Here is a 26,502-nt window from a genome sequence, read left to right on the forward strand (position 1 = left end):
TTGTCCTATCACTACGCTCCCTGATAACAAGTCACTCCTCAGCTTTCCTGTAGCCGTTTTAGGGACTGGAAGGGGCTCCGAGGTCTCCCTGGAGCCTTCCCTTCTCCAGGCTGAACCTCTCCCAGCCTGCCCTCACAGCAGAGGGGCTCCAGCTCTCGGTCATTTTTGTCTCCTCTGGACTCGCATCGGCAGCTGCCGTTCCTTCACAGCAGGTATGAAATGCGGTGTGGCTCCGTGTACATCATTCCTGCCTGTTTTCTACCCTCGGAGGAGGAAAACAATCAAACTTCATTCCCTTTGCAAGCCGCGCAACCGGTGGAACTTGTTAGTGCTCCTTTACGGCTGCTGAGACCTCGGCCGAGCGCGGCCGCCTTTCCCTCGGCCGGGCCGTGGCAGCGGCCCTTCACCCGAGAGGAGCCCAGAAGCGCCCAGAGTCCCCTCTCCGCCCCCAGCAAGCCGTCCCGGTTCCCGGTGGAGCCCAGCCGGGGCTCGGGCGAGGGGATTCCCCCGCCGGGAGCGGGAATGGGCACGGCCGGGAAGGGCCCGCCCCGCTGCCGGCCCGGGGCGGGCGGCGGTGGCCATGGCCGGGGCCGGGGGGGCCGGTGCGCTGCGGGTGCTGGTGGACATGGACGGGGTCCTGGCCGACTTCGAGGGCGCCGTGCTGCGGGGTTTCGTCTCCCGCTTCCCCGGGGAGCCGCGGGTGGAGCTGGCGGAGCGGAGGGGCTTCTCGGTGCGGGAGCAGTACTGCAGCCTGCGGGAGGACCTGGGGGTGAGCGCGGCCGGGGACGGGGAACCGGCGGGTTGGAAAATGGGGAGGGAGCTCCTGCTTTACCAAACCCCTCTCTCCCTCTCTCCCTCTCTCCCTCTCTCCCTCTCTCCCTCCCTCTCCCTCCCTCTCCCTCCCTCTCCCTCCCTCTCCCTCCCTCTCCCTCCCTCTCCCTCCCCCTCTCTCTCCCTCTCTCCCTCTCTCCCTCTCTCCCTCCCTCTCCCTCCCTCTCCCTCCCTCTCCCTCCCTCTCCCTCCCTCTCCCTCCCTCTCCCTCCCTCTCCCTCCCTCTCCCTCCCTCTCCCTCCCTCTCCCTCCCTCTCCCTCCCCCTCTCTCCCCCTCTCCCCCTCTCCCCCTCTCTCCCTCTCTCCCTCTCTCCCTCTCTCCCTCTCTCCCTCTCTCCCTCCCTCTCCCTCCCTCTCCCTCCCCCTCTCTCCCCCTCTCTCCCTCCCTCTCTCTCTCTCTCTCTCTCTCTCCCTCTCCCTCTCTCTCGTTCCCTGGGGGCGAAGGGAATCTCCTCTTCCCACCGCAAAGCAGAGGGGAGGGTTGGTTTTTATTTTTAAGGGGGTGCCACAAAGGGTTGTTTGATGCTAACAACAGCCTTAATTTGTATAGTGATAATTCATCTCTCGGGGGAGGGTGGGCGGGGGGGGAGGCTGTTGCCAGCCCTTTAGAGAGAGGTGTGTGTGCGGGAGTTGGCCATGAGTGATTTAGTTATACAAATAACTGGATGTAACTATTCACTGAACCCTCTTCAGTGTGTTCTTTACCCACTCGTGAACTGCCCTTGCCATGCAGCACTACCAATAACTTACCTAAAGCTCGCTGAGCTCTCCACAAGTGTTAATGTAGCAAGAAATATAAAAAATATATATGGGTTTTGTACAGCTAATAAAACCCCGTATCTGTATCATTCCCTGTGCGTGCTCTGACAAGCAAAGCGCACGGTAAGCGATCTGGGGTAGTATGTAAAACGCTTGTGGTACACCCTACGCCTGTGCAAATTGTTGCTATTTTTAATGTTTGCTAATGACTTGAATGAATAGGGGAGACATTTGCAAGGCAAAATGAAAAATACCGTGAATCCGGACTTCACGCTTCCTTCAGGCTACCGCAGGACCATCAGGGACTGTAAGAACACGGACAGATGCTGAGCCAGGCTGTGCCGTGCGCTGCCCCTGAGAAGTTCATTGCTAATTTTGGGGTCGTGTATTGAGCCTGTAGGGTTTTTTACTGCTAAGAAATGACAATTCACATTAATTTCCCTCCTGCTCCATAGGGCGGTAGGGGCCCCGGCACCAGTGTGAGGGACGGGAGCGCTGGGTCTGGGCAGCATTTCCACAGGCTCCAAACTGACCGAGCTCTAACTGATGGCTATTGATGCTCAAAATTTAGCAGAACTAGTAAATATAGGGACTAGGCATGATTTGTTTATCATTTTATATAAACAAACATGATTTATTGCTTGAGTATTCCTTGCGTGATTCCCATTTGGGTATAGCAGGCAAAAATACTGCAAGTAGTTTAAGGGGTCGTGGCTTTTTATTTGGACAGTCTACAATCTGATCTGTCCTGAAAGTTGTGTTCTGTTCTATTTCTGGCATTCCCATTCCCTAATTTGGTTCATGCTCATCCTGTTCCTTCCCAGACCGCAGGTGTGTCAATGAAATAACCAGATAACTGGTTTGAATCCCACACGGACCAGCACTGGCAGAAAGCTCTTATCTTGCTGTTCGTTATTAGCTTGCCTTCCTGAGGGAATTAGGTTTGTGTAGTCGTGTTGTGTGTCTGTCTCCTCCAGTAACCTCTGGATCTCTGGGCTGGTTTAGGTACATTTGGCAGAACAATAAAGTTTTAAATATTTGAAGCTCCTTCAGGTTTTATGTAAATACCATGGCTGGTTAACCCAGACAGTTTCAAAAAAGGATTCGACGTCCCCAGCAGTGGCAAAAATTTCTAGAATTGTTTTAAGTATTCCAAATGGGAAAGCTTAGGGATAGATATAATTCCTGTAGTTTTGTATCCGAGTTGTTTCTTGCTAATGGAAGTTAAAAGCGAAGGTTCAACAGTGATGGGATGAAAATGAGGAAAGAAAATTATTTTATTTTCTTTTTCTAGTAACTTTTTTTTTTTTTTGGACAAATGGTTTTTTGGTTCTAAGAGTCATCAAATCAAATTCCTTTTTCCAGCAAAGCCAGACATTCTTGTGACGTGGTGGAAACTTGCCAGCGTCTAGTGCCTTGCTGCAGGATAAAAGAGCTTTCAGGCAGAAGCCCTGATTCTGTAATTGAATCTCCTCGGGAAGAGCTCCAGGGAATTGTTGCTGGGATCAGCTGGGCTTTGCATGGAAAGAGAGATCTGGGCAGATGTGATTGCCACGTCTTCACCTAGACTCCTTAACCTCTTCTGATTTGCATGTGAAACCAGGCAGTGCTTCCAAATTTCTGGCTGTTGGTTTATGAGTATCTGTAAATTACGCTAGCTGGGTGAGCACTGTCAGCTGGGAGACTTGGTTAATGCTGACTCCTCGTTGCTGCTTAATTGAAATGGTTTTTATGTTGATGCTCCACCGGTGATACAGAGCAAGGAGATCATCAGCTGCACGATAAAGTGATCTGGTACAATTTCTAAGCAAAGCTGCCAGCCTGCCTTTGAAGAATACTTATCAAGAGCTAAGTTTTCTAAATTATTCTGTGGTATAGGAACGTAAGACTTTAATACTTGCAGAAAAATGCTGTCTCAGCACCTCTGAAATTCACTATGTGACCCCAGGGAAGGTAAGATTTGTGTGCCTTAGGGTAGAAGAGATACTGGAAGCTCAACCTCTCTCTCTGAAAATGAAATTTAGGCCTGGAAGTGGACTTAGCCCTTGTGGCTGCTGCTGCGGGTGCTGTGGATGGGCTGCGTGATAGGAGGGGCCGCCTGCTGCAACCTGCACCGAAACGCTCTGATTTAACACAGGCCGCTGAACGGTCACCGGGTAGAAAATTTTAAAATTAACTAACCAGAGTTGGACTCAAACCAGTGAACTTCCTAATAGTAAGGGGTGCGAGAATGTCTTATCAGTAAACTAAAAAAAAAATAAAAAAGGACTGGAAGGAGAGTCCTACCTAGAGGCGCGGGAATTGCCCTGGAAATCCTACTTCTCCTCATAGAGATTAAAGATGCCACTGTACTGTATCATAGTAAATTCCTTTTACCTTTTTGCACCCTTTTTGTCTACTTTAGCCTGGGAAAACATTGCTCCTCCAGTAATATTGTTTCTTTCCTACTTAAAAATGATTATAACTTTAGGGAGAACCTCCTTTCCCACCTGTTTGCCATTAATGACTTCTCTGATTCCTGTGGCATCCCACACGCTTGTACGGAAGGTGGGTTTACCACCGAGAGCAGGTGCAGAGGGAGAAAAGATAAAGCTGTGATCCCCTTAATCGCCCTGCTCCGTCCACTGCTAAGGTTGTGTGCTGGGGGTCGGAGGAGGGGAGCGGTCGGTGGGACCCACCCGAATCACCACCAGCCCCGGCTGGGACTCACGGAGGCGCACAGGTCAGTTGATAAAGCCCAAGGTTCTTGGGGCAGCACAGGGATCCACCTCTGAATCTCCTGCCGCTGTCTCACACCCTTCTGAGTAGACTTTGCACCAGCACGTTATCACCGAGGAGCAGCTGGCCATGCCGAGGTCAGGATCTGCTCCTTTAATGACTGTTATTGTAGTGTGTGATTGAAAATCACAGAAAGCAGCGAAGAAACGTAGTTTTCCTAGCACTCTTGTCCTCTTCCTTCCCTCTTGCTGAGCTGTTCTGGTCTGAAAGGGTTAACCCCAAATGCATGGCTGTGCTGACCTGGCCCCTCTGCTGTGTATGGTAATTACCGTGGTCACCATATTGCCCTGTTTGCTCTGAAGGAAACGAGGGCTATTGGGGGGTACATGTGTCTACCCACGCGTCCCTGGTAAATTCTGGAGCCGTTAAGCAAATTTCAGTCAAATGTGACAGAGGAGCAGAAGCTTCAAACTTGTTCCTTCGATTTTCACAAGAGTTGGTAGAGAGAGACCTGCTGGGAAGGGGCGAGGCGTGAGCTCTCCCTCTCTCAGTCGAGCCGTAGGTCAGCGCCACGTTTGTGTGCTGCTCATGGAGATGCTTGGGGAAACAAAGCCAGGTCGGGATCAGCTCTGCCTCCTCGCTCCAAACGAGCCACCCAGAGTAACTTCTCCTTGTGTTCCCGGGCTGGACTTTCCCCAGAGCCCTAAAGGTGAGAAACTTTATAATCCACTCTTGGTGTGAAGCGTCACCTCACTCTCTAAAGCAATGGCCCTTTGATGGCTGTTACACGCGGGGTAACTGGGCAACTGTTGTGCACAGAGCTCGGATAAAAGCATAAGTGTTGCTAATTGTCCTCCTGTCTCTTGCAGGATAAGGTAGCCAGTGTCTACGAATCGCCTGGCTTCTTTCTAGATTTGGATCCAGTTCCAGGAGCCCTTCAAGCTATGCAGGAGATGATCCGCATGCAGGAGTAAGGAAACTTTGCACTTTGCAGCCCTTTGCCATTATCTTACGCCTTTTCCCCTGACTGCTAATGAAGGCTGTTTCTTTTCAGCACTGAAGTCTTTATTTGCACAAGTCCTCTCCGGAAATATGAGCACTGCATCGTGGAAAAGGTGGGAAAGAATTTCTTCTAGTGGTTTTAATGCTGCTTTTGCGAAGCCTTGCTATTTCATAGCGCCCAAGTCAGGGTCATTCATTTATAAAGACAGCAGCTGGCGCAGGCTGCCGGGTGTCCCCTGTGGCTGAGGGGCAGCTGCCCGGACACAGCAATAGTGTAGGACAGGGAATCTCGGAGTGCCCCGTGACGCCAGCCTTATTGTGGGGCACGTGACCCCTCTCCTCTTGGAGATGGCTTATGACACTGGGGCTCCAGCAAAGGAACGGTTGCAGCATGGCGCAGAGGGATGGGATATTCCCAGAGGATTCCACACTGGAGGCTCCTCAACCGACAAAACCTTGTTCTGTCTAAATCTGGAGCCTGAGATCTCCAGCTGTCCTGAAAGAGGCCGATCCCGAGTTAAGAGGAGGCTGTAGCGTTGGGATTAGCCCTGTTTGCCACTGGCACAAGAATGGAGGGGGGGACCTCAGTCACTGAGTTACCGACTTAGATGGGCACAATCTGTGTGCTCGGGGCCAGCAGCCAGTGCTGCTCGCAAACTCGACAGCGATTAGGCACGGCAAACGCCGTGCTGACTGAGGGCGGTTCAGAGTACGGGTTAAATCAGCATCCTGGGCCACGGCCAGTCTCCGTGGCAGGGGTTCGCAGACACAGATGTAGGTTTATGGGGGAAAAGATTGCTGTACTAGGGCTGATCCGACTTGAGCAATGTGCAAACTCAAAAGTGTGGCAGAATTTTCTCCTTTCTTATTTCTTGCCTCTGCAGTATAAGTGGGTAGAAAAACATTTGGGACCCGAGTTTGTGGAGCGGATTATTCTAACCCGAGATAAGACCGTTGTATCTGCTGACTTGCTGTTTGATGACAAGGATACCATCAGAGGTTTGAAAAGCATTTGCATCGCTTTCTGTTAGCTTGGGGAGGAAAACCCCTAGCTGGCTCCAGCTCTCTTCCCTTGCCCTCCTCAGGCGCGGAGCTGAACCCGAGCTGGGAGCACGTCCTCTTTACCTGCTGCCACAACAGGCACCTCCAGCTGCAGGCACAGCGCCGCCGGCTGCTCTCCTGGGCGGACGATTGGAAAGGCATCTTGGAAAGCAAGCGCAGGCAGTGATGCGAAAAGGGGATGCCGTGCTCTTCCCGCTGACAGGGAAACCCGTTCCCTGGAGGCAGCGAGCGCCGTCAGCCGGGCAGGGGCATTATGAGGGGTCAGTTATAATAAGAAATGAGTTGCCCTTGTTGAACATGCTGCAGAGCTGACTCCTCTCCAGGTCTGTGGAAGAATTGCTCTGCATTCAGTTAATTCATCTCTGTAGAGTTCTGGATGTTTGCTGTTGGTGAAGAGAAAACTATAAAATACAAGCAGTTGTGGGTTGTTTTTTTGTGTGTGTGCTTTTAACCTCACTCCTATTTGGTTTTGGCTGACTGGAGCCAGAGGGGAGGAAAAAAAAAAAAAAAAAAGAGGAAGAAGTAAAGCTCTGAAACTTGAGCAGACACCATGTGGGTGTCTGTCAGGGAGCGCTGTGCTCAACAGCCAAACTCTCTTAAATTTTATGTGTTTAGCCACCCTGGCTTTTGGGTTGCCTTTTGCATCATTGGCTGATAATGAAAGGAAGCCAAGCTGGCTTCAATTGCTGGCCCATGTGCACCAGTAAAGAGCGGGCGAAGGCTGGGCTGCAAGTGCTGTAGAGAAATATTTATGAGCTTATCCAAAACTGTTTACACAGCATTTAAGTTAATGTTTTATTAAGAGAAGGTTTTACGAGACAGCTGTTCTCATGAGCCAGACTGCCATGAGCCCTTTTTTTTTGAATTGTCACCTTTCTCACCAGTGGTAATGAAAGCAAAAACAACTTTCCACTTCCTGATTTACAGGATAGCTACAACCTGCCCTGTTTAGTGATTTACTAGCCGTGTGCCTATGCCATGATGACAGGATGGCACATTTAGTATCAAAGGGATGCAGTAACGTTGCAAACTGCCAGGGCAGGGAAACGCTTTTCTTCTGCAGGAGGAATAAAGTTTATGTGACATTTCAAAGTCATTTGAGTTGATGCTGAAGAGGAGAGCTGCAGCAAAACCAGCCAGGAACCAGAGGGGATATGAGCTGCCCAATAACCCAAGCAGAAAACCCCCTCACTGCTGGGAAGGGTTATCTGTGCAAGCTGGGTGCTGAGCTGCACTTGGCAACCTGCTCTCCAACAGCCATGACCTGTTTTATTTTAAATATTTGCTTGCAGTTTTAGCTGCATGCTTGGCCTGACTGACATGGTAGTCCTGTACCATCCTCTTTATTAACTAAAATCCAGCGCTGGTATGACCAATTCCCCTCTTTAATGTTGTTCTTGACGCACTCTTGACCTGCTGAGCAGAAAGTGGAGGCCTGGGAAAGCAGAGGGAAGTCTCCCTCTCAACAGCTCTGTGCTGCTCTGACAGCTTCAGTCCTTGGGGAGAGGAATCCCCACCGCGGTGTGTTTGCTGAGACTCCTGGCCTCTTCCACTTGCGGCGGTGTGCAGTAGTCCTCCAGGAAGACGGTTGCCAGATTGCTTAACCTTCTGTTGGCCGAGAGAGAGAAGCGAAGCATGCACTCCACCACTGGGAGAGCCGTGGTCTGCTGGCGCGACTGCGGCGTTGTCAGGTACATCAGCGTTGTGACTGCCGACATGACCGTCTCCTCATTGGAGCTGGAGAGGCAGTTAATTACAGGCTCTACCCCGTTTGCCTCCAAGATGTAGTCTTTGTTAGTTTTGTCCAGGCACAGGTTACAAAGACCGCCTGAAACAGCAAAAGAAAATGTCCGACACGTGCAAGACAAACTCTTCTCTCTACACCCTCATCTTTTTCATACTAAGATTCAAATTCACTGCTGACTCCTTTTTCCTAATACAGAAATAAGCATCCAGATTTTCTGTGAGATTTGACAGAAAATTCTTAACGGCTTCCTGGGCAGCGTTTTCTTGGTTCTTTCCAGAGATTTTCCACCAGAACATTCCTCCTCCTGTATGTCATTAGAGGGCACTGTTACTGCTGGACATAACCTCTTCCACAGAATGAAGAATTCCAGCATCGCGTAACATGAACAGAGGCTACAAGCCAGCAGTTCACTGCAGATGTTTTAGGGAACAGAGATAGCGGGACTAGCCAAGAGGTACAGAATATTTGTAACTGAAACCTTAAGGTGCAGCCATACCCTGGCATAGCTCAGTCACGAACCTTAAAAATCAAATATATTTATTATCATCTCATGAAATCACTCACAATTAGGATCTGGCCCCTTAGCTTATGTTCAGGCCCTGACGAATCACTGTAAGGCAGTTCCTCTGAGGACTTATTAAAACATTTCAAGTAAGTATTCCAGAAGACTGGTTGTCAATAGCAGAATGGTAACATTGGACCTATACATTACACATGGCAAAATTTATGTATCAATGACTGCCACTCTCTAGGACAGATTTCATTAAAAAGTGATTCGGGTAGTGTTTACTTACAGTCTGGCGGGAAAACCCTTTCCAGAAAGCATCTTCTTTAAGCACGGCAGCTCTATGAAGATGAAGGGGAGATGCCTCCCTCCTACCTGTCTGCCCATTCCACTCATTCGCCACTAAACCAGCCTGGCCAGCACGGCGTGGGGCTGTTCTTGCAGCACAACCACCTGCCTCTCTGGGGGAGATTAACCACCAAACCCAAGCGCCAGGCCCGGCATCCCCTGGCCCATCATCCCCTCCCTTCAGGTGCAGTCCTTACCAATTGCAAACTCCACGAGGGTTTCACTGTCTTCGGTGAGGGTGTCAAGGAATAGATCCAGGACCTGAAGCTGCCGGAGGTACTCGTAGTTTTTGGGATCGTAGGCGAAGTTGGCCAGGTTTGCCAGCACCTGCTCCTTGGCCTCTGCCAACAGAGAAGCGTCAGGTGTGTGAGGAAACATGCTCAGCCTGAAGAATATAAGCAAGCAGCAGTGCCGGGGGTTACCTTGGCTGTCTGTCACCTGGAACTCCGTGACCAGGGCCTGCAGGTACTCCAGCCGCCCCAGCTCCATCCCGGGCCCAGCAGCCATGCCATGCCCTAAGCTCAGACGCTAAACGCCCGGCGCCTGTGAGACACCCAACCCTCGGCCCTCCCTTCCCCCGGGCCACCCCCCTGCGGACTGGTGCTCGCTCACAGCCGCACCGAGTCCGGCGGGGAGGAGACGAGGCGGCGGCGAGGTGAGCCGCGGCTGGCGGCGGCCATCTTGTGGGCGTGGCGCGAGGGGCCGCCATCTTGTGGGCGTGTCGTGGCGGCCGGGCTCGCCTCAGGCGGGGACCATGGCGGTGGTGGCTCCTCCCCCGCGCCCGGCGGTTGCCGGCGTCATGCGGCCGCCGGGGTCGGCTGCTGTGGAGCGGCCACGGAGGAAAAGGCGGTCGGCTGCCGAGCTGGGGTCCCCGGCGGGGGCGTGGGGCGGCAGGCGGGTGCCTTGCAGGATGTTTTCTTCGCTTTTGGACTGTGTAACCTGTTAACGATCCCTGCAAATAAATGAGTGCACCGTGGTGTGTGGTATATGGCAGAACTTTGATGTTTATAAACACTTGGCTCCGGAAAGGAACGAAACTTTCCTCACTCGCTAGTTATTTACTCAAAAAAAATTTCACATGTATGTATTTTTTTTTCCTGATCAATTTCAATACCGCTGTCCTTCCAGGTTCTCCAGTTAGTTGTGGTGGTGGATGAACACCCAGCTGTGGCCCAGGCCGTGATGCTACTGACCGGCTCCGCGGCCCAGGGGCTCGACCCAGGGGTGAACTGGTTCTGGACCGAGCTGCTGGCAGGGTCTCGGCGTCTCCCGAGGCGGTGGATGTTCACTGTGGTAAAATACGGGACACGCAGGTGGTAAAGCGATGGCTGAGGCAATCAGGAGGGCAAGGGTGCTGGAGAGGATAAAGAGTTTACTTAGTTTCAGTTTTAATATGGGATTGCAACCCCTCGGCTAAAGAAGGACAATGGAGAGAAGTTTTTTTGCCTTTTGTGAAATGGCAAAAGGAGTAGAAGCTGAGGGAGAAGGTAAAAAGAGGGCACAGTATGTGCACAGTGAAATAGATTACCTGGAGGAAAAAAAGAAAGATGTGATGCGAAGGAGAAGTGAACTGAACCAGCAGCAGGTAATTCCACCCTGGTTGTACAATGCCCTGGCCTAAGCACAAAGCAGAGCAATTACACAATTCTGAACTAGCACAGTTCCAGCGAAACCACTGTGATTATAAGCACTGCAAGTGGATTCAATTGTGGTTCACATCATGTAAATATATAAGGTAAAGGTACACGATCATCATAAATGGAGGGGTGAACTGTGAAGAAATTTGTGTTGCTTTTATTAAAGCAATTAAATACATGGAGGTTCTTCTGCAGATAAGGTAGGAAACAGGCTGTGTGCAGATGTTGTCTTTTGTATTATCTCAAATGTAGTTAATTTTCATATAAAGCAAATTGAACATGGACTGATCTGTCAAATTTGTGGCATCAGTGACAAGCGTGTTGGGCTGATAATCTCTCCTACCACACAGATGGGTGTACTAAAATATCTGCCCATGATCACATTAAATAGAAGGATGAGCAAAGAAGCTACACTGAATGCAGTAATGTTAAATCTTTTGACGTTGCGATGGTGTGGGCAGACGGAGAAAGTGAAAGTGAAGTTATTTATTTCTACCTGGTATAAAAGGTTAAGCCAGACCTGCGCTAGCAACTTCAACTCTTGTCGCAATTATCGGCTTAAGTTAGTGCATATATATATGTATGTGTATATCTATGTATGCGTGTATATATATGAAAATGATCAGCAAAGGTGCTACAGGCTACTTCTATATTAGAACGTTTTTCTAGTGTATTATCAAATCTCTTTTAATGTATGCCTTTGTAAGTGGTAAGTGTTGACATACTTTAAAGCCACATCTGTCATTACACAGAAAGTGAATGACTAATGTGAGAAAGAGAAAGCAAATACAGAGGAGCTAGTCAATACAAAGTGATGAAGGATGTTGGGACTGACTAATAAGGGGTGAAAAGCAGTATTTAAAGAGGAAAAATGCAATGGCTTCTGTTTGTAAGTACTACATCTGTGGACAGTAGCAGTAGGAACTTTGTCCCTTGGAATGGTTTCACAGACGGCAGTGTTTAGCAAAGGCTGGAGTGTCTGTGCTGGCTGAGGTTCAGGTGATGCATCTCCAGGTCACGCTATGCGGTGCGTGGCAAGAAGTAATCAGGAGGAGAGTTACACCTCTTCTTGTCTTCCTGGGAACTGCAAGCTGTGCTTCTTCTTCTAGCCTTTGCCTTTTATTGAGTTTAATCAAAACTGGTTAAGAGATGTGAGAAACATTTTCCATTTAATTTGCTGTGCTGGAGCTGCCTCCTGGAGGAGAGTTTGATAACATCCTCTGGTTTCGTAGTCCTCAAGAGATTTTCCGCAGGAGTTGCAGACCGTGTTAGTACTGCTTACATGACCTGCTTTGTTACCAGCCGTGTGCTCGTTGTCTTTGTGCTGACTTACTGCAGGGAGTTTGTCCTGATCATCCAGAAAGATCACTTGGCAGTAGGCAGAGTTGGCTGGGGTATGTAAGCCTCTTGCTCAGGCTGTTTACTTACCCAGTATCGGCTATATTGTTTAATTGTCTGAATGCTCCAAGCACTTGCTGTTTGCCAGAATAGTTAGCACAGAGTGGGCTCGTACAGCTGGGTTATTCACAGCTTCACCAAACTTAGAATTCAGTGGATTTTTGTCTCTGGTAGTTATGTTTCTTTTCTTGCAGTTACTAGCCAGGTCTGCAAACAGCATGCCAGGCTTGTCATTTAAGTGATTTTGCATTTCTGAGGTGCTTCAGAGTGTGTAAGTTTACCGTGACCTACCTTTGGGTTTTTATTAAACTTTTCCAAGAATTACATTGGCAGAATATCTAAGACTTTTAAGGATCATGATCTTGCAATATTTCAGTGTGAACTTCCTGGTGAATGTTTCATTGCAGTAAGGAAAGGTGCTTGTTGCAAAAATGCTTACCTTGCAAGGTTAATAATACTTTAAATGATAAAGGGAGCAAGATATGGTAAGAGGGGACTAGGTGAGCGAGCAACGTTTATTTATGGTCAACTTTTGCTCTGCTAGTTCTCAGTTCTCGTCTGGCTGAGGTATTAGTGTTTGTCCATAATTACAGCCAGGGTTATTTTGCTGTCTGTAGGTGTTAAAAAAACCTCATGCTTTGCGGGTGGTGCTAATTAAGCTGTGGTTGCCTTGTGTAATGGGATGACCTTAAACTAATGAAAGGAACTTTTATTGCTTTATTTTTCTTCTGGGCCTCAAGATTCTTAAGGACTGAGTATTACTGCTCCTGAAGGATAGCTCTTAGGGCAAATATTTATTATACTGTAGCAATCTCAGTATTGCATGGTCCCTTCAATTATGCTTTACAAAGCTCCTGCTCGAGACAGCTTGGACCACAGGTTGAAAAGAGGGGTAGAAGAGAAGAGCTGTGGAACAGGAGAGGAAGGGGGGAGTTTTCTCTATTATGGGAGCTCACACACCGTATTTACCTGTGAAAACACAGCCTCAAGTGTTCCTGTTCTCTCTCCAAGACTTGTTTCCAACCTGTGGGTTGTGGATTACTTCTGAAGGGTCGGTGGAAAGGAACCAAAGGAGACAGCCTTGTTTTCAGGCAGCTTATATTCTATAAGGCTGTTAGAAAGTTTTTTATCGACAAGTTGAGAAATGTTAAAATAATGGATTTGTGAATTCATTGTTTTTCTTCCCAGAAACTCTCTGCCTCTGCAAATAAGTCCTAGTGACCCTGATGTTGAGTCTGGGAGTAGCAAAAAGCAGTTCTATAAGGCACTGGAGTTGCAACTTTCCATCCTAAATTATCTTGTACTGCTGTGCCCAGATAAGAAATAGTCAAAACTGAGATTCTTTGCCATGGTGTAGGAGGAGCTGATCTCTGTGCATCAGCCTCAGTTGGTGAGTACCTCACCTCCACCCCTGGTATTTTGCGGGCATGCGTAAGACTATATATTTGCTTGCTCATGAGCCAGCTACAGCTAAATCATTACAGGTAGAGCAGTTGGCTCCACAAAGGAGATACATTCTATTGCTCCTTCAACTAACCTTTGTTTTCCTGTGATAAATGTTGATGGGTTGTAGCTTACACCATAGCTTGCCTGTTCTGCCCAGGACATTTGCAGCAGTGTGAGGATTTGGGACAATATGACACCATATTTCTGGAAGAAAACAGAAAGGGAATGTAGAAAGGTGAACAGAATTTAAAATTTAAGAATTACACAGAGGAAAAAATAGCAATCTGTTCAGCTGCTTGGCTGTTTTATTTGCAATAGCTAGAAGAGGTTTGGGACTTGATTCCTTTTCATTGGTTTGTTTGAGAGGGAGAAAGCCCCATCTTTTTCCCAGGAACGCAGAGCAGTCATTGTTTCGGTAAGCTGAGGAGCACCAGTCCCTGTTTACTTTGTAGTTATGGACCATGTAAGTATTACACAAGTCAATAGACACGTATGACAAGAGATTAGATTTGTATTCTTATTTAAGTATACGTTTGATCAGGAAATGCAAAGCCTGCTGGTTCAGTAATCCTAGAGTGGTACTGAAATACGGAAGTGGTACGGAACCCTTCTGAAGGGCTGATCCTCTTCCACTGTAAAAGCCAGCTGTGAAGCCATTATAGTCTCTGAAGACCTTAGAGTCAGTTTTCCAGTGGTTTCATCCAGTGTGGGGTTTTTTTGGTTTGTTTGTTTGTTTTGACTGGGGAGCCCACAGCTCTAATGAAAACGGTGGTTTTCTAGCTCGGAATTTGGTGTAACAGTTCTCAAGATAAGCACTGCAGTTGAGTTGAAAGCTGTTGCTTCTTCCATTTCACTCTCATTTTATGCTTCTGTCTTTCAGATGGTTCTAATGTGTGGAGTAATCTTCATCTCCAGTGCTTTGTATCTGCTTCTGTCAGAGCAGGAATGATACAGAATACAAACAGTTTGCAACCCGAGCTGATGCTGAGGGAGGCTGGAGGTTGGTGCAGCTCTCTCTTAGTACGAACAAGCGTAACTCCCAGGAGTGTAGCAAAAAAAAGCCACTTACAGTCAAGGCTGTATGGATGTGAAGGTGAGTAACGCTGACTCTTCTCAGTATATTTTCCTCACAGATTTATTTGTCAGTTGTGCTTGTGCTTATAAGACATGTAAGTTATGCTTGTGCAAACTTCTCTATAATGAGAATGCTGGTCTGAGAGTCTAAGACTAAAGAGCTAAATTCATTTACACAAGGGGGAACTGCAGTGGCTTTGAATTTAGCCCTATATAAGGATGTATACACTTATTCTTGGGTCTAGTAACACCTTCTCTCCCCCTTCCCCTCCCTCCCCCCAAAAAAATGGTTCCCAGTTAATGCTGGCAAGAAGTATGTTTACGCAAGCCATGAATCCTGTTTTATGATACATCAAGAAGCACTTGAGATATCACTAGTTATACAAAGGAGGCACTCTAAGGTTTGGATTTTTTTTCTTTTTGATGCTCTGGAGTTGAACTTCTGAGGCTTTGAAGATGTCCTTGGCATGAAGAACTCATATATATACCTTGTAGGAGAGAATCTTTTATCTTACTAGAGACTTGGCTGAGTTCAGCAACCCATGCAGCAGCCTCCATGTAATATTTAGAGACGTGGAAAATAACAAAACACTTCTTGTGGAAAGTGTTTATCTTGCCAGCCCCTATATGGGAAGCAACCAGGAAACTTCATATAAGTCTGCACCAAAATTGCATGTTCAGACGAGGCAATAATACTTCTTTGTGAAAGAACATAGGCATTAATATGTATTGTCCAGTGCTACCAACTGAAATGTGTAAGTGAAATTCCAGTGACTTCTTAAAGGCACTGACTTAAACCAATTGAACAGACACAGCTTTTGTCTCTCAGCGCTGGTTACCATGGCTGTTATCCCATGGTTTGCTTTAGGAAAGCACAGTTCTCTTTGTCCTTTGGCTCTTTGGCTGGCGCTGGGTTCTGGGCTGAGCCTGTGGTCTGGAACACTCACGTGGAGTCTGACACAGCCCCGCAGAGTGGAAGTGCAGGGCAGAAGGATGATGACAGTTGTGGAAAGCAGATGCTTGTTTTCTCATCTGCCATCAGTGCTGCCCCTTGTGTAGCTCTGTACAGGCCACATACTTGTGTTCCTCTTTTTTTTTTTTCCTTCTTTTCATATGCTTGTGATGTACACGACCACTGGAGGGGATTGTGTCTCAGACAGTGGTTCAGTTGGCATTTCATTGTATTGGTATCTGGAGTGGTTATCCAAAGGTACTTTTGAAGCCTCTTTCGACTTGTTTTTTTTTTCCAGAGCGCAGAAGCTGAGCCCCATGAATAGTGCAGCTGATATCAGGAAGAAACTGGAGTTGTAGAAGACATAGTGGAAATCACTAGTTATGTCCACCAGGAGACCTGAAATAGAAGCCATAGCTTAGTAGAAAAGAAGATGCATACTAAAGGCAACTGGGTGACGTTTACATAAATGTTAAACCTAAATCAGTCAGCAAACTGCCATATACAAAAGATAAGCATTCACAGATGAGATGAGTTGAGTTCTCTTCCCTAGTTTCTAGGGGTTGTTTGGGGGTTTTTTGTAGTCACCACCCAGGTGGTGTTTCTGTTTCTATATGAAATATTCCTCAATACACAGAAAAATCATGAAAGAAAGGAACTTGTAACTTTTCCCCAACCTGATGATTAATTTTGTTTGCTCAGCAGAGGACCCCTATGCAACTGTCACTCACTGAATTTTGTAATGAGTGACCCTGTTAGATCCCAGGTCAGAAAGCAGAACAAATAAATAGAGAAATCTCTCAAAAAATGACATGTTAAGCTCTCTAAACTGAAAACTTATCTCTAATAGTGTGTAATCAGGGAGAGGAAAATTCACAGCACAGCAAGCGTTATGAGTGCCCTTAGTGTCAAACATTTAGGAATGTGACATATCAAAACAGTGATTTAACACTAATGTTAGAGATGGAAAGGCGATACTCGGGTCAAATATATGGTGCCTTCTCTATAGGCTGCTTATTTATATGGAAATGCTGGAATAATGTTTGTTTGCTTGCATTCTTCAGTAAAGATTGGTGATGTTTCTTTTCATAGTGCTCTTTTCTTTAGCAGATTTTAGGACTATACATAGAAATGGAGCTGCTTTTACTGCAGTTTGTTTTCACACCTGCCACTCCTATCAGGGATGTCCAAGAAAAGACCCTTTTTTGCACTTTGAGAAAAGTGACTGACACACTAATTCCAGGGAATACAATGAAATATGGTGCATGTTATCATCCTATTCTTAGGCCAGACATTACTTTCCTGATGAATGGCACACAATTCATTGTCTGGAGAACTAAAGCTCGAATTAAGGATTCATGCTCAGGTTCACATTTCTTGCTTTTTAGTCTTTTGAATTTGCTGCTGTACTGCAGGAGCAGGTGCGTCTTAGACAGGCCACTTAGTGGCATTTGGAGTAAACTGTGAAATCTGTGAATAATTTATTGGATTTGGGGTCATAACTAGCTCCTTTCTTGTCTCCAGAGAAAAATGAATACACTCTAGAACTTGGAAAGAAGACTGAACAGAGGCTTTTACTGTAAGGCTCTTGAATAATGTAGAGTTGGTAATAATTCTGATCACAATTAATTTGTTTAATGGGATGTTCGCAATTCCTTGAGACTTCATAGACAGAACAATGCAAACTAGCAAAGCAATGAAATAGTTCATAGTTAGCAAGATCCCAGCACAGTAATTCCTCTCAGTGCCTTGCCACTCACTAAAAAGAAGCTCTCATCACTCCCATGCCTATCAAAGCCGCCTGCCAAGTGGGTAGCTTTCTCACTGGCGGCTGTTGCTGCAGTGATGCTTGGGCAGCAGCAGCAATGACCCTCCTTCAGCTGTGAGAAGGGACTGATCATTCCTTTGCAACTCTCCCTTTTATATTGCTCACTTTGCATAACTCACCTGCCTGCATGGGTTTGGAAACTCCCTCATTTCTCCTCTTTATGGTCCCAAATATTCATCACCAGTATCTAAACAACCAATTTTTCCCTACCAGCTTTAATAGCTTTTCTCACCTGTGAGAGGGGGTCCGATGAGGAGCGTGATACTCTCCAGAACGGTGAAGAGACCTAAAGCACTTGAGAACCTGTCCATCTCCACCACATCCATCAGCACCTGGAAGGTGAGCGCCCCAATGCCACTCATGGCTATACTGAGGATGACACAGTAAATGATGAGCACGCTGAACTCGGCTGAAATGACACAAATGAAATTGCTCAGCCCGCAGAGGAGCACAGCCAGGCTGAACAGGTAGATGCGTCTCCCTGTGAAGACTCTGTGTCCTGAAAGCAGCCCTGTGAAAGGGCGTATGAAGATGTTGATGAGCCCGATAACGGAGATGAGGAGGGCTGCCCTGCGTTCCTCCACCCCATTCTGGATGGCATAAGGCACAAGGTAGACATGGGGTAATGCAAACCCCATCATCATCCAGGTTACTCCAATAGTGTAAATCTGGTAACCTTTGTTTCGACAGAAGATGTCAAAAGCCAGGTACTTCTGCAGCATCTGGAAGCATGCAGTCCTTCTGGTTTGCTGCTGGAGCTCAGGGTGAGGAGATGTTCCATTGGACAGTTGTGCCCCTTCTGCTCTTCTTCCTGGCTCTTCTGCAGGCTTGGGTGACTCTAGTGGTGACTCTGATGCAAGGTGAACTGGTCTCATGATGGCTCCACAAACACAACAGTTCAACAGTATTCCTCCAAAGATAAGAAAAGTGTTTCTCCAGCCCATCTCATCCAGCAAGTATTGAGAAAGGAGCGGCCACAGCGTGAAACCGAGAGAGACGCCAGTGGACGCCATGGCATTGGCCAGCGTTCGCCACCGTACGAAGTAGTAGCCCAGCATAGTCACTCCTGCCTGGAAGCTGAAGCATGATCCCAGACCTAAAGGTAGGAATGAAAAAGAATATGTCAGTGCATGATCCCTCTGCCTTGTCTTAAAGGGTGAAAAGAGCCCAAATCCAGAGTGTACCCACAGATGACTTCATCTACTACTGAAGTATTTCCTTGCCTGCCAGGCTGCACAACCCCCAGTGATTAATACTCAGAAACTTCACACAAGGGATAAAGAAGGATGTTGTGTGTAAATTAAACTCCTTGTGTTCTCGGGTATACTAAATACACTGATCTAAGCTGACATTTGTCTGGCGCACACTGCCATTCCTAAAATTGTTATGGAATTGTTCATTAAAAGCTTGGTTTTTATACCACATGCAACAAGAGGTGCTGCTTTCCTGACACTCCCATCAGGGCTCAGAGAATTATTTGTTTTTCTCTCTATGCAGTGGACACAGCTTGGCTTGCAAGATCCAACAGGACTGGTCCCAAAGTAACCTGGCTGAAGAAATTAATTTCTCTGTGTTAGAAAAAAGCAAGGGTTGAACGTCAGTTGCATAGGAGAAATATTTGGAAAGGAAAAGTTCCAATCTGTTACTTCTGTTCAAAACCAACATGTTCTTTTGTTAGAAAAAGATATCACCACATTTCCCCAGACTGGGAGTGGTGAAATACAAGCCCAGGGAACTTGGGAAGGACATCGTCCCAAAACATTATGTTCAAAGATTGGAAAAATCCTCCCTTCTTCAAAGACAAAAGGCTGAGAAGCTACTAAAAAGAACAGACATCTTTGCTGTCCATTTCGCCCTCTGGAGACCTGTAGCTTTTTCCCCAGAGAGAAGCACTTTCCAGTGAGGTTGGCTGGATGAGGTGTGTGTTAAAGGGGTGTGGAGGGCAAGACTAGCTGCTATACAGTTCCTGCTGCGCTGCGGGGCTTTGGATTTATCCTATTTCACAGATGAACGGAAAAGCGTGAGCACTTAGGCTGGACTCTCACCATTTCCCATCTCTCAAGCCAAGCACTGCAGCTGGGTTTTCCTGTCATTCTTTGGTACTTACCAGTGATGAGGCCGGCTGTTAAGTAAAGCTGGCTGATGGACTGGCAGAAGGAGCTGGACACCATGCCCACTCCGCTGAGCAGGCCTCCCAGCATCACAGCAAACCTGCAGCCAAACCGCTTCACCAAGATGCTGCAGAGGGGCCCTGGAAGCAAAGGAGCAAAAAGGATGCAGTTAGGGAGAAAGGAAATATGTCGTACTTGCTGGACTACTGCAATTATCAAATGATTTAGTCTAGAAACCCTGAGAATTGTCCCAGCAGCATAATGTAATTGGGGAGACAGGAATAGAAAATACATCCCCTGATCCTCCCAAGTGTGTGGTTAGTTGTTAGCTGAAGGGAAAGCTCCTGTGATCTGCTTGGTTTTTGGTCATTAGGTAGGATTTCTAAGCTTTCTTGTGATGGATTTTAGTTAAAACTCTTGGAAATGAAATGGAAGAGGGACCTTCAACTGTAATTCTCTTCTCAAATGATAGAAATTCTGGGAAAAATTTGAAAAAGCAGAGGACTTGTATTTCTATGCCTCTGAGTAAGAGATGCTGAGCAGGGTGATATTTCTGGTTGCATATTTCCACTCTCATTTCACTGTGTTTTTCAAATAATCTGCCACAAGATCTAAGCGGCCCTTGCTGTCCTGCTACCTGGGATTTACCTGGGTGAAAAATCCTTGCAAGAGAAGACAGGTTGGCTCTGAAATAGATCAAGAATGGGAGAAAAATAGGTGTCATTGAGGAGGATTATTTGAAAACATCTGGAGAGGTATATTCACGTCTGCTTGGGAATCAATCTAAGCTTCAGGCAGTAGCATCCAAGCTGCAGCTTGTGGAGTCTTGCAGCTGTCCTGCAAGTCATGTTTCCCAGGAAAACAATAAGATGTTATTGTCAGTACAGCTCTTTGCACATGCCCGTCCTGGCATACCTGCCCCAGGGGTGCGTAGGTTTAACTGTGTCCACTTCCAAGAGGACACAAGCCGAGGAGCAGACCGTGCACATCCCGGTTCCCACTCCCACACCTCCGGCACAAACAGCACAGAGACAGGAGCAAGACCAGGGCGCTTCCGATGGGCAGAAACCTGGGTTTTATTGTGTACAGACATTGCTGGCAGGCTTTACTAGGAAAGAGCTATGTTATTTCTTCAGAAAAAGCAATGAACAAATAGGCACAGAGTGTGTGTTTAAGGTCAGTGAATTCTTTAATATTCATAGAGTTTTGGTGAATTCCAGGAGATTATGGTAAATTACCAGTTTGTTAATATCATTTAACATCCTTCATTTTGGGGTAGGAAAAAATTAGTTCAGCCCTGCAGACTATCAGTGGGAAACACGCTTTTCTCCGCATGCTCTGGCAGGAGACGATCTGAAGGTACAGTTTCTTTTCGTGTTCCTTTGAGGATCCTCAAGGTTTTCCAGGTTTTATTATTCTTTCCCTCTTCTGAACACTTAAGTTTATATAAGGAAATGCAAAATGACTGTAAGCTTCAGAATTAGGAATCAATCAGCATAGGGAAAAATAACCTGTGGCATATTTGTGACCTAAATCAATGTCTGGTTTGAAATAAAATCCACATAGTCAAGTGAATAGTGGAACATTATTAAAATTAGGACTGCAGCTGTCTGTATTTTGATCTGCTTAGGAGATTTTCACCTCAGACTTCAACTGGCCTTTGAAAAAGTGTTCAGCAGACTGATGACTGTGTTTTTCCTCCTGCTGAAGACATTAAGGATGGTACTGCTGTTTAACCAACCCAAGTAGCCAGAAGTCATAGATTGAACACTCCAAAATAATGAGGTTGGCTCTAAAAATCTTCAGGGTTTTACGTTGTTTGTTCCTGTTAACTTGCTTTCTAGGTTTCAAACGTTATTTCTCGCATGCCTGGGGCTTTTGTGCTTTCCTTCGCAAAAATAGTTCCCCAAAAAGTGCTGCGTTTGTATGAGTGCAATCCAGAGAGTTACATATGCATGAATACCTAGGAGCAGGAACCTGTAAGAGCCTGAACTCTTGGATTTCCCCTTTTGGCAACGACCATAGGATCCTGAGGTCTCGCAAATGATTCTTATAACAAAATAATCATTAATCGCTTTTACCTAGGGATATAGCATGGGTAATGAGAAATGTTTGGCTTAGTAAGTTATGAGCTATTGTTTGCACTGTGCCCTTCCCTGTTTCCTGCCACAGCTCTGCTGAGCTGAGGTTAGATCTCCTGCATGGGTCCTTCTCACTGCACTGACCACGCTGAGGATGGGCTGCTTTTTCCGTTCCCCTTCCAGTTTAAAAATTTTTACAACAATTATTTTTTTCCCTTTCAGTTCCTCTGGATTAAAAAGAATAAAGGAGAAGAAAAGAGAGAAGCACCTTTAAGAGTCACTGGTGACATAGCAGAATGCATTTTTGGAAAAGGCTTAAGAGCCAAGATGATGGATGTAAATGGAGAACCTGAATCAAACAGAGCATGGCCCACCACAAAGGAGGTCAGAAGTTGCAGCAAAAGCCATATGTGCCTGGCCTGAGAGGGAGTCTTTTAGCTCTGTTTTTTTGTTGGTTTTGCTTCCTGGCTTACAGTTGTGTTATGGGGACAGGAGCAAACACTCCTCTGCTCTAACAGCCCACAATAGGAGACATAACTGGCAGGCAAAGTAACGACTCTCTTGTAATTCACTGGCTATGCCCTGACAAATTCTGTTAGTGAATATAATTAACATGAGGCTATTCTTTCCTTGTCTAATTTATAACTTTTGGATCTATTTATTGGCTGTCTTTATGTCACCTTTTACTGTGGCTCCAGCCTCCTACAAAACAATTACTTCATTAAAGAAAATAATTGATATTTTCTTGCGGATACTGCCAGACTTGTCCTTCCTAGACATGTTGGGACCGAGCTGCTTCTGAGACCATTTCCCAGAGCCAGTAGGTCCCATTTGGCTCCTTCCCACTAACTGCAGCAGGACCACAGGGGATGGAAGGCAACACAGGGAACACCCAGCAGTTTCCAAATTCCAAGCCCGAAGGACACTTCTCTACTTCTGCTGACCTCCAGTGATAATTCCTCCCCTTGCTGCTTCCCCTGAGGTCTCTTTCCACCTGCATCTTGCAATTCTGGACCCAACTGCTTTTGCTAAGGTGCACACTCTCCCTCCCGTGTCAGGTGGCTGTCAGCCAAGTCCTGCTCAGGAGAGACTGAACCTGCCACGGCCCTCACATCAGCATGACTCAGGGCTCTTCTCTTTTTTTCTTCATACTATAGTATCACCTTTCACCAGCATTGGAAGGGGGCAGGTATGAATTCAGGGAGCAGCTCAGATACTTGTGCGTCCCTGGATACTTTGCTGCTTTTGCCTGGTGAGGTTTGGGTAGTCTGTTTATCAAATAGGCATGGGGATGCACGTGGAGGGGTCAGCAGCAGCACAGGCCACATTGGGATGGTTTCCCACATGGGAATTTGTTTTTCTCTTCTATGCAGAAATATCCATCTGGGTGGGGGATCTGGGGAGTCTGTCCTGTGCAGCCTCCACATTTTCTTTGGGGAAAAAAACAGTGATTCACTCCGCTATCTGCCAAGCGCATCCCTCCTTCCATCCCCCTTTACCTGGAGGGTGCCGCCTGACCCACATTCTGCGTTAATCCAGCTATGCTTACGTCCACCCTGATGCCTGCTTGGGTGTGCGCTCTGTGCCACCGCCCAAAGAGTCGCTTTTAACACTCTGCCTCAGCTGGCAGCCTGGAGGAGCTTGGCTTTTGGCATCCTTTCATCCATGAGGAACACAGTTATCATGTAGCACGTGGAGGGAGATGTGCTCTTGTGGACAGAAGATACATCAAGAAAGAACCCAAGCTCCAGCGCTACCTGCCAGCTTATTCAAAGAGCTGCTATGGGAAATAATTAAGTTCTTGCTGGTCTGGAGAAGCTGCGCTGAGAAAGAGATTCACTTTCTTTGAACAGAAGTCTTGTTTGTCTCTTAGAGTGGCAAAAGGGAGCTTGGTGTGGACGCTTAGCTTTGGACTGTGTGGTCAAAGTGGCTGCGAGATGCTGTGCACTGGTGACCAGCCACTCTGCTTGGACCTCCCCATCCCTTCCACCATCTGCCTTAATAAAATATTAAAAGTGCCCTCATTATGGCCCCTCATCAGCAACACAATTGCAGGAGGTGGTGGAGGGCATTCCCTGCAGGCTCTACTTACCGCCTCCATGCAGCACGGCCACCATGATGGATGGGAACCACGACGTCTCACTATTGCTGGCCTGGAAGTCATGCTGGAGGTCCGTGAAGAAGACACCGATGCAGGAGGGGAAGCCCAGCGTCAGGCCCTGCAGCAACACTGCAGCGAGCAGGACCATCCATGCCCATCCCCGGTCCTGGGGCTTGGCAGCTTCGCGTGCTACAGCTCCTCCCTGGGACATGATGGCTTCTCTCTCCTTCTAAGCTAGCCTGCCGAGGAAGGGAGTGCAGCTACCATGTGACCCTCAGCCCAGCAAACGGACCTACAGAGACAGGCTGGTGGTATTCCCGAGGTTCCAAGGCACCAGTGCGTCCCACACCTTTCGCAGCTGACACTCTAGAACTCTTGCTTTGCATTTCTCCTAGCACCTCCCTTCCTTCTCGCTACAGGATCCTGGCAACAGATTTCTTGAGAAACAACTGCCTTCCCCTTTTATATTTCACAAGGCTGTGACCACAGCCAGGTACAGAACAGGACCACACCTCCTCTGAGGTATGAATTGGCCTTACTTAGTTCCCGCCCTTATTTTCCCTTTCACCTGCTTTCATCATATGGAGTCCCCTTGCTGGCAATTGCTAAGGTCACTCAGTCCTCGTGCTGAGAAGAGAAGGAAAAACTCTGCAAATGCCAAGAAAAATAAAAACATACAAAGCTCGTGTGTCGCAGCAGAGCTCAGTGTGAACCTTTCAGGAAAACTGCACCTATCTACAAAGTGCTAGAGGTGAGATAACATTTTTAAAGCCGTTAATTAATGAGGATCCAGTGATCACAGATAGGCTTTTGTTTTACCTCTTTTTAGATCTAGAGCTTCTTCTGAGAGGTCCCAGTTTTGATTTCTTTGAGACTAGCAGCACAAAACATATAGCAATAGCATTCTCCATCCTCTCCACATGAATAAACACGCATAAAAAAATCTTTGGCAGCTGGATGAGCTCAAAGAAAGTGCCCATAAGGTCACTGCACAGTGCAATATTTATTTAGCACTCAAAGGGTGATTTTCCCCTAAAGCAACAGCTACATTTGAGTTTTGCATGTAGCTTTAAAAGTTAATAATAGCTTGATGTTGCTCATTATTTCAAATATGAAATACGGTGGCAGAAAGTTAGTTTCATACCTCAGGCTGAGACCAGAATTGGCCAAACGAAGGGCAGCGGGCGCGTGGCTGCGTGCACGGCGTGGGCGACTCATCCCCTGTGTGCGCAGCCCCGTCAGCTCATGGCCCACGGTTAGATACTTCTGCTTCAGTAGCAACTAAAAGCTTTCATGAAGTCTTTTGCAATATTAACCTAGGCATCACTTCTGTAAACAGGGCTCTTATGCCGGCTGGCTCGCGGCCAGAGGAAAAAAAAAAGGGCTGGGAATGGAGGGGGCCCCGTGGGAAGGGGCTCTGAGATGCAAATCACGGTGGTGGTGCTCAGCACACTTTAATCCTTTGTCCACTTTAGCTGGGCGCAGATAATGCAACTAATTCAAGTGCTTGTCTCTCTGGTGTGAATTAGCTGGATGACAGCCTAAAACCTCTCCCCGGCAACAGCAAACCTGAAAAAAAAAGAGGCAGAAGCACAGCTCCTCTCTGTTCCCAGCTGCCCTGTCCAACTCTTGAGTTTGTCCAGCAGAAGATCGCTGGCTCCCCTCGCTTCTCCCTGTGCGCCTGGTCGCTGGGGAGGACTCTCTGTGGGGCTTTCATCCACCTTCTGCCCCTGGCTGCAGGACACCCTTTCCTCTGGGCAGCCTGACCTGCACAGTCACTGCGAGGACCCTGGAGATGTGCTGCCAAGTGCCACATGGCCTCCTCACTGCCTTCTGCCTGCACAAAGGTAAAAGAACAAGTTTGTTCCAGCACTGGCTGAGCCGGCTGTGCCACAGCGAACAACAGCGGTGCCGCAAAACCTTGGTTTAACCCTTCCCAGGGTACCTAGATAGGATGGACAGTGCAAACGTGGAGGGCTAGTGCGTGCTTTCGAGCTCCTATGGGCTTGATGTTCTCAGGCAACCTGCTCCTGGTGTCACGCCGTGAACATGAGAGACCAGGGACATCTGTGAAATGCCGGCAGGTTTTGACACACACGGGATTGCCCCGTGCTAAACATGTTGGGAATAGGATTGAGGTTCACAGCCATAGCCACACCTGGGTGGCTACAGCAAACAGTGCGCTTCTGTTGGGAGTGGATGAACTGGTGCAAAGGTCCTTCCCTCTACCAGCCCTGGGGATGGATGGGTGCCCTGGAGAGGACAAGAGGGAGTGCGCTGCCAGTTTCAGCCCTCTTTTCTGGCCACTCTCTGCCAGTCATTCTATTCTCTGATGGGCTAATTTTCTCTTGTTCAAGTCTGAATGTTTCTTCTTCTTTCAGTGACCCCCCACGACACCAGTATCCAAGCCTTCTTGGATTCCCCTGGCTGTGGTGGAGCAGCCCCGGTAGTTGTTGTTTATGGCAGCAGACCAGGAGTGCTCCCACAGTGATTCTCCTGCCTTCTTCCATGCCTCAGTTTCCCTCAGCTCTGCTGGGGGACAAGCAGCCGCTGGGATGAGGGTTGCTGGCTGTTCCCTGCAAGGGCAGGCAGCCCTTTATGCTGAGAAACACAAGGACATTCACGTAGCTCACCTCCTAGGAAGACGTTTATATTTAGCCTGCAAATGATGATGGTATCTATATATCGTGCACAGTAAGAGCTTGCAGCTGGTGGGTACCTCCGTGGCGAGAAGAGCGGCCCAGTTCTCCCCTGCAGCTGCTCAGGAGGGAGACCCAGCAGCAGGGTCCAGGGGGGAAGGCAGGAGTGTGGGCTGGGGGTGGGGGACAGAACCGCTGCCCCCAGCGATGGGGCTGGGCAGGGTGTTCAGAGACCAGAAGATACCTGCAACCTGGGAGCAGGG

General features: G+C 47.6%; 3 protein-coding genes across 3 annotated transcripts; 1 reads left to right on the forward strand and 2 right to left on the reverse strand.

Moving 5' to 3' along the window:
* The first annotated feature begins 545 nt into the window (after nt 1-545).
* Nucleotides 546-6,799, forward strand: NT5C (5', 3'-nucleotidase, cytosolic). Its single transcript, XM_074607865.1, has 5 exons — nt 546-769; nt 5,178-5,278; nt 5,363-5,423; nt 6,195-6,309; nt 6,396-6,799. Exons 1-5 carry the CDS (start codon nt 581-583, stop codon nt 6,536-6,538), a joined length of 609 nt encoding a protein of 202 aa, XP_074463966.1. The 5' UTR covers nt 546-580; the 3' UTR covers nt 6,539-6,799.
* Nucleotides 6,800-7,699: 900 nt separating this feature from the next.
* Nucleotides 7,700-9,690, reverse strand: ARMC7 (armadillo repeat containing 7). Its single transcript, XM_074607866.1, has 3 exons — nt 9,395-9,690; nt 9,170-9,313; nt 7,700-8,200 (listed from the first exon to the last, which is right to left on the reverse strand). The coding sequence occupies exons 1-3, from the start codon at nt 9,477-9,479 to the stop codon at nt 7,863-7,865; spliced, it is 567 nt and encodes a 188-aa protein (XP_074463967.1). The 5' UTR covers nt 9,480-9,690; the 3' UTR covers nt 7,700-7,862.
* Nucleotides 9,691-15,292: 5,602 nt separating this feature from the next.
* Nucleotides 15,293-24,936, reverse strand: SLC16A5 (solute carrier family 16 member 5). Its single transcript, XM_074607596.1, has 5 exons — nt 24,745-24,936; nt 23,592-23,839; nt 19,415-19,558; nt 17,540-18,403; nt 15,293-15,878 (listed from the first exon to the last, which is right to left on the reverse strand). The coding sequence occupies exons 2-5, from the start codon at nt 23,809-23,811 to the stop codon at nt 15,637-15,639; spliced, it is 1,470 nt and encodes a 489-aa protein (XP_074463697.1). The 5' UTR covers nt 23,812-23,839; nt 24,745-24,936; the 3' UTR covers nt 15,293-15,636.
* Nucleotides 24,937-26,502: the final 1,566 nt, after the last annotated feature.

Source organism: Larus michahellis, chromosome 14 (genome assembly GCF_964199755.1).
Source record: "Larus michahellis chromosome 14, bLarMic1.1, whole genome shotgun sequence".
Classification (NCBI taxonomy): Eukaryota; Metazoa; Chordata; class Aves; order Charadriiformes; family Laridae; genus Larus; species Larus michahellis.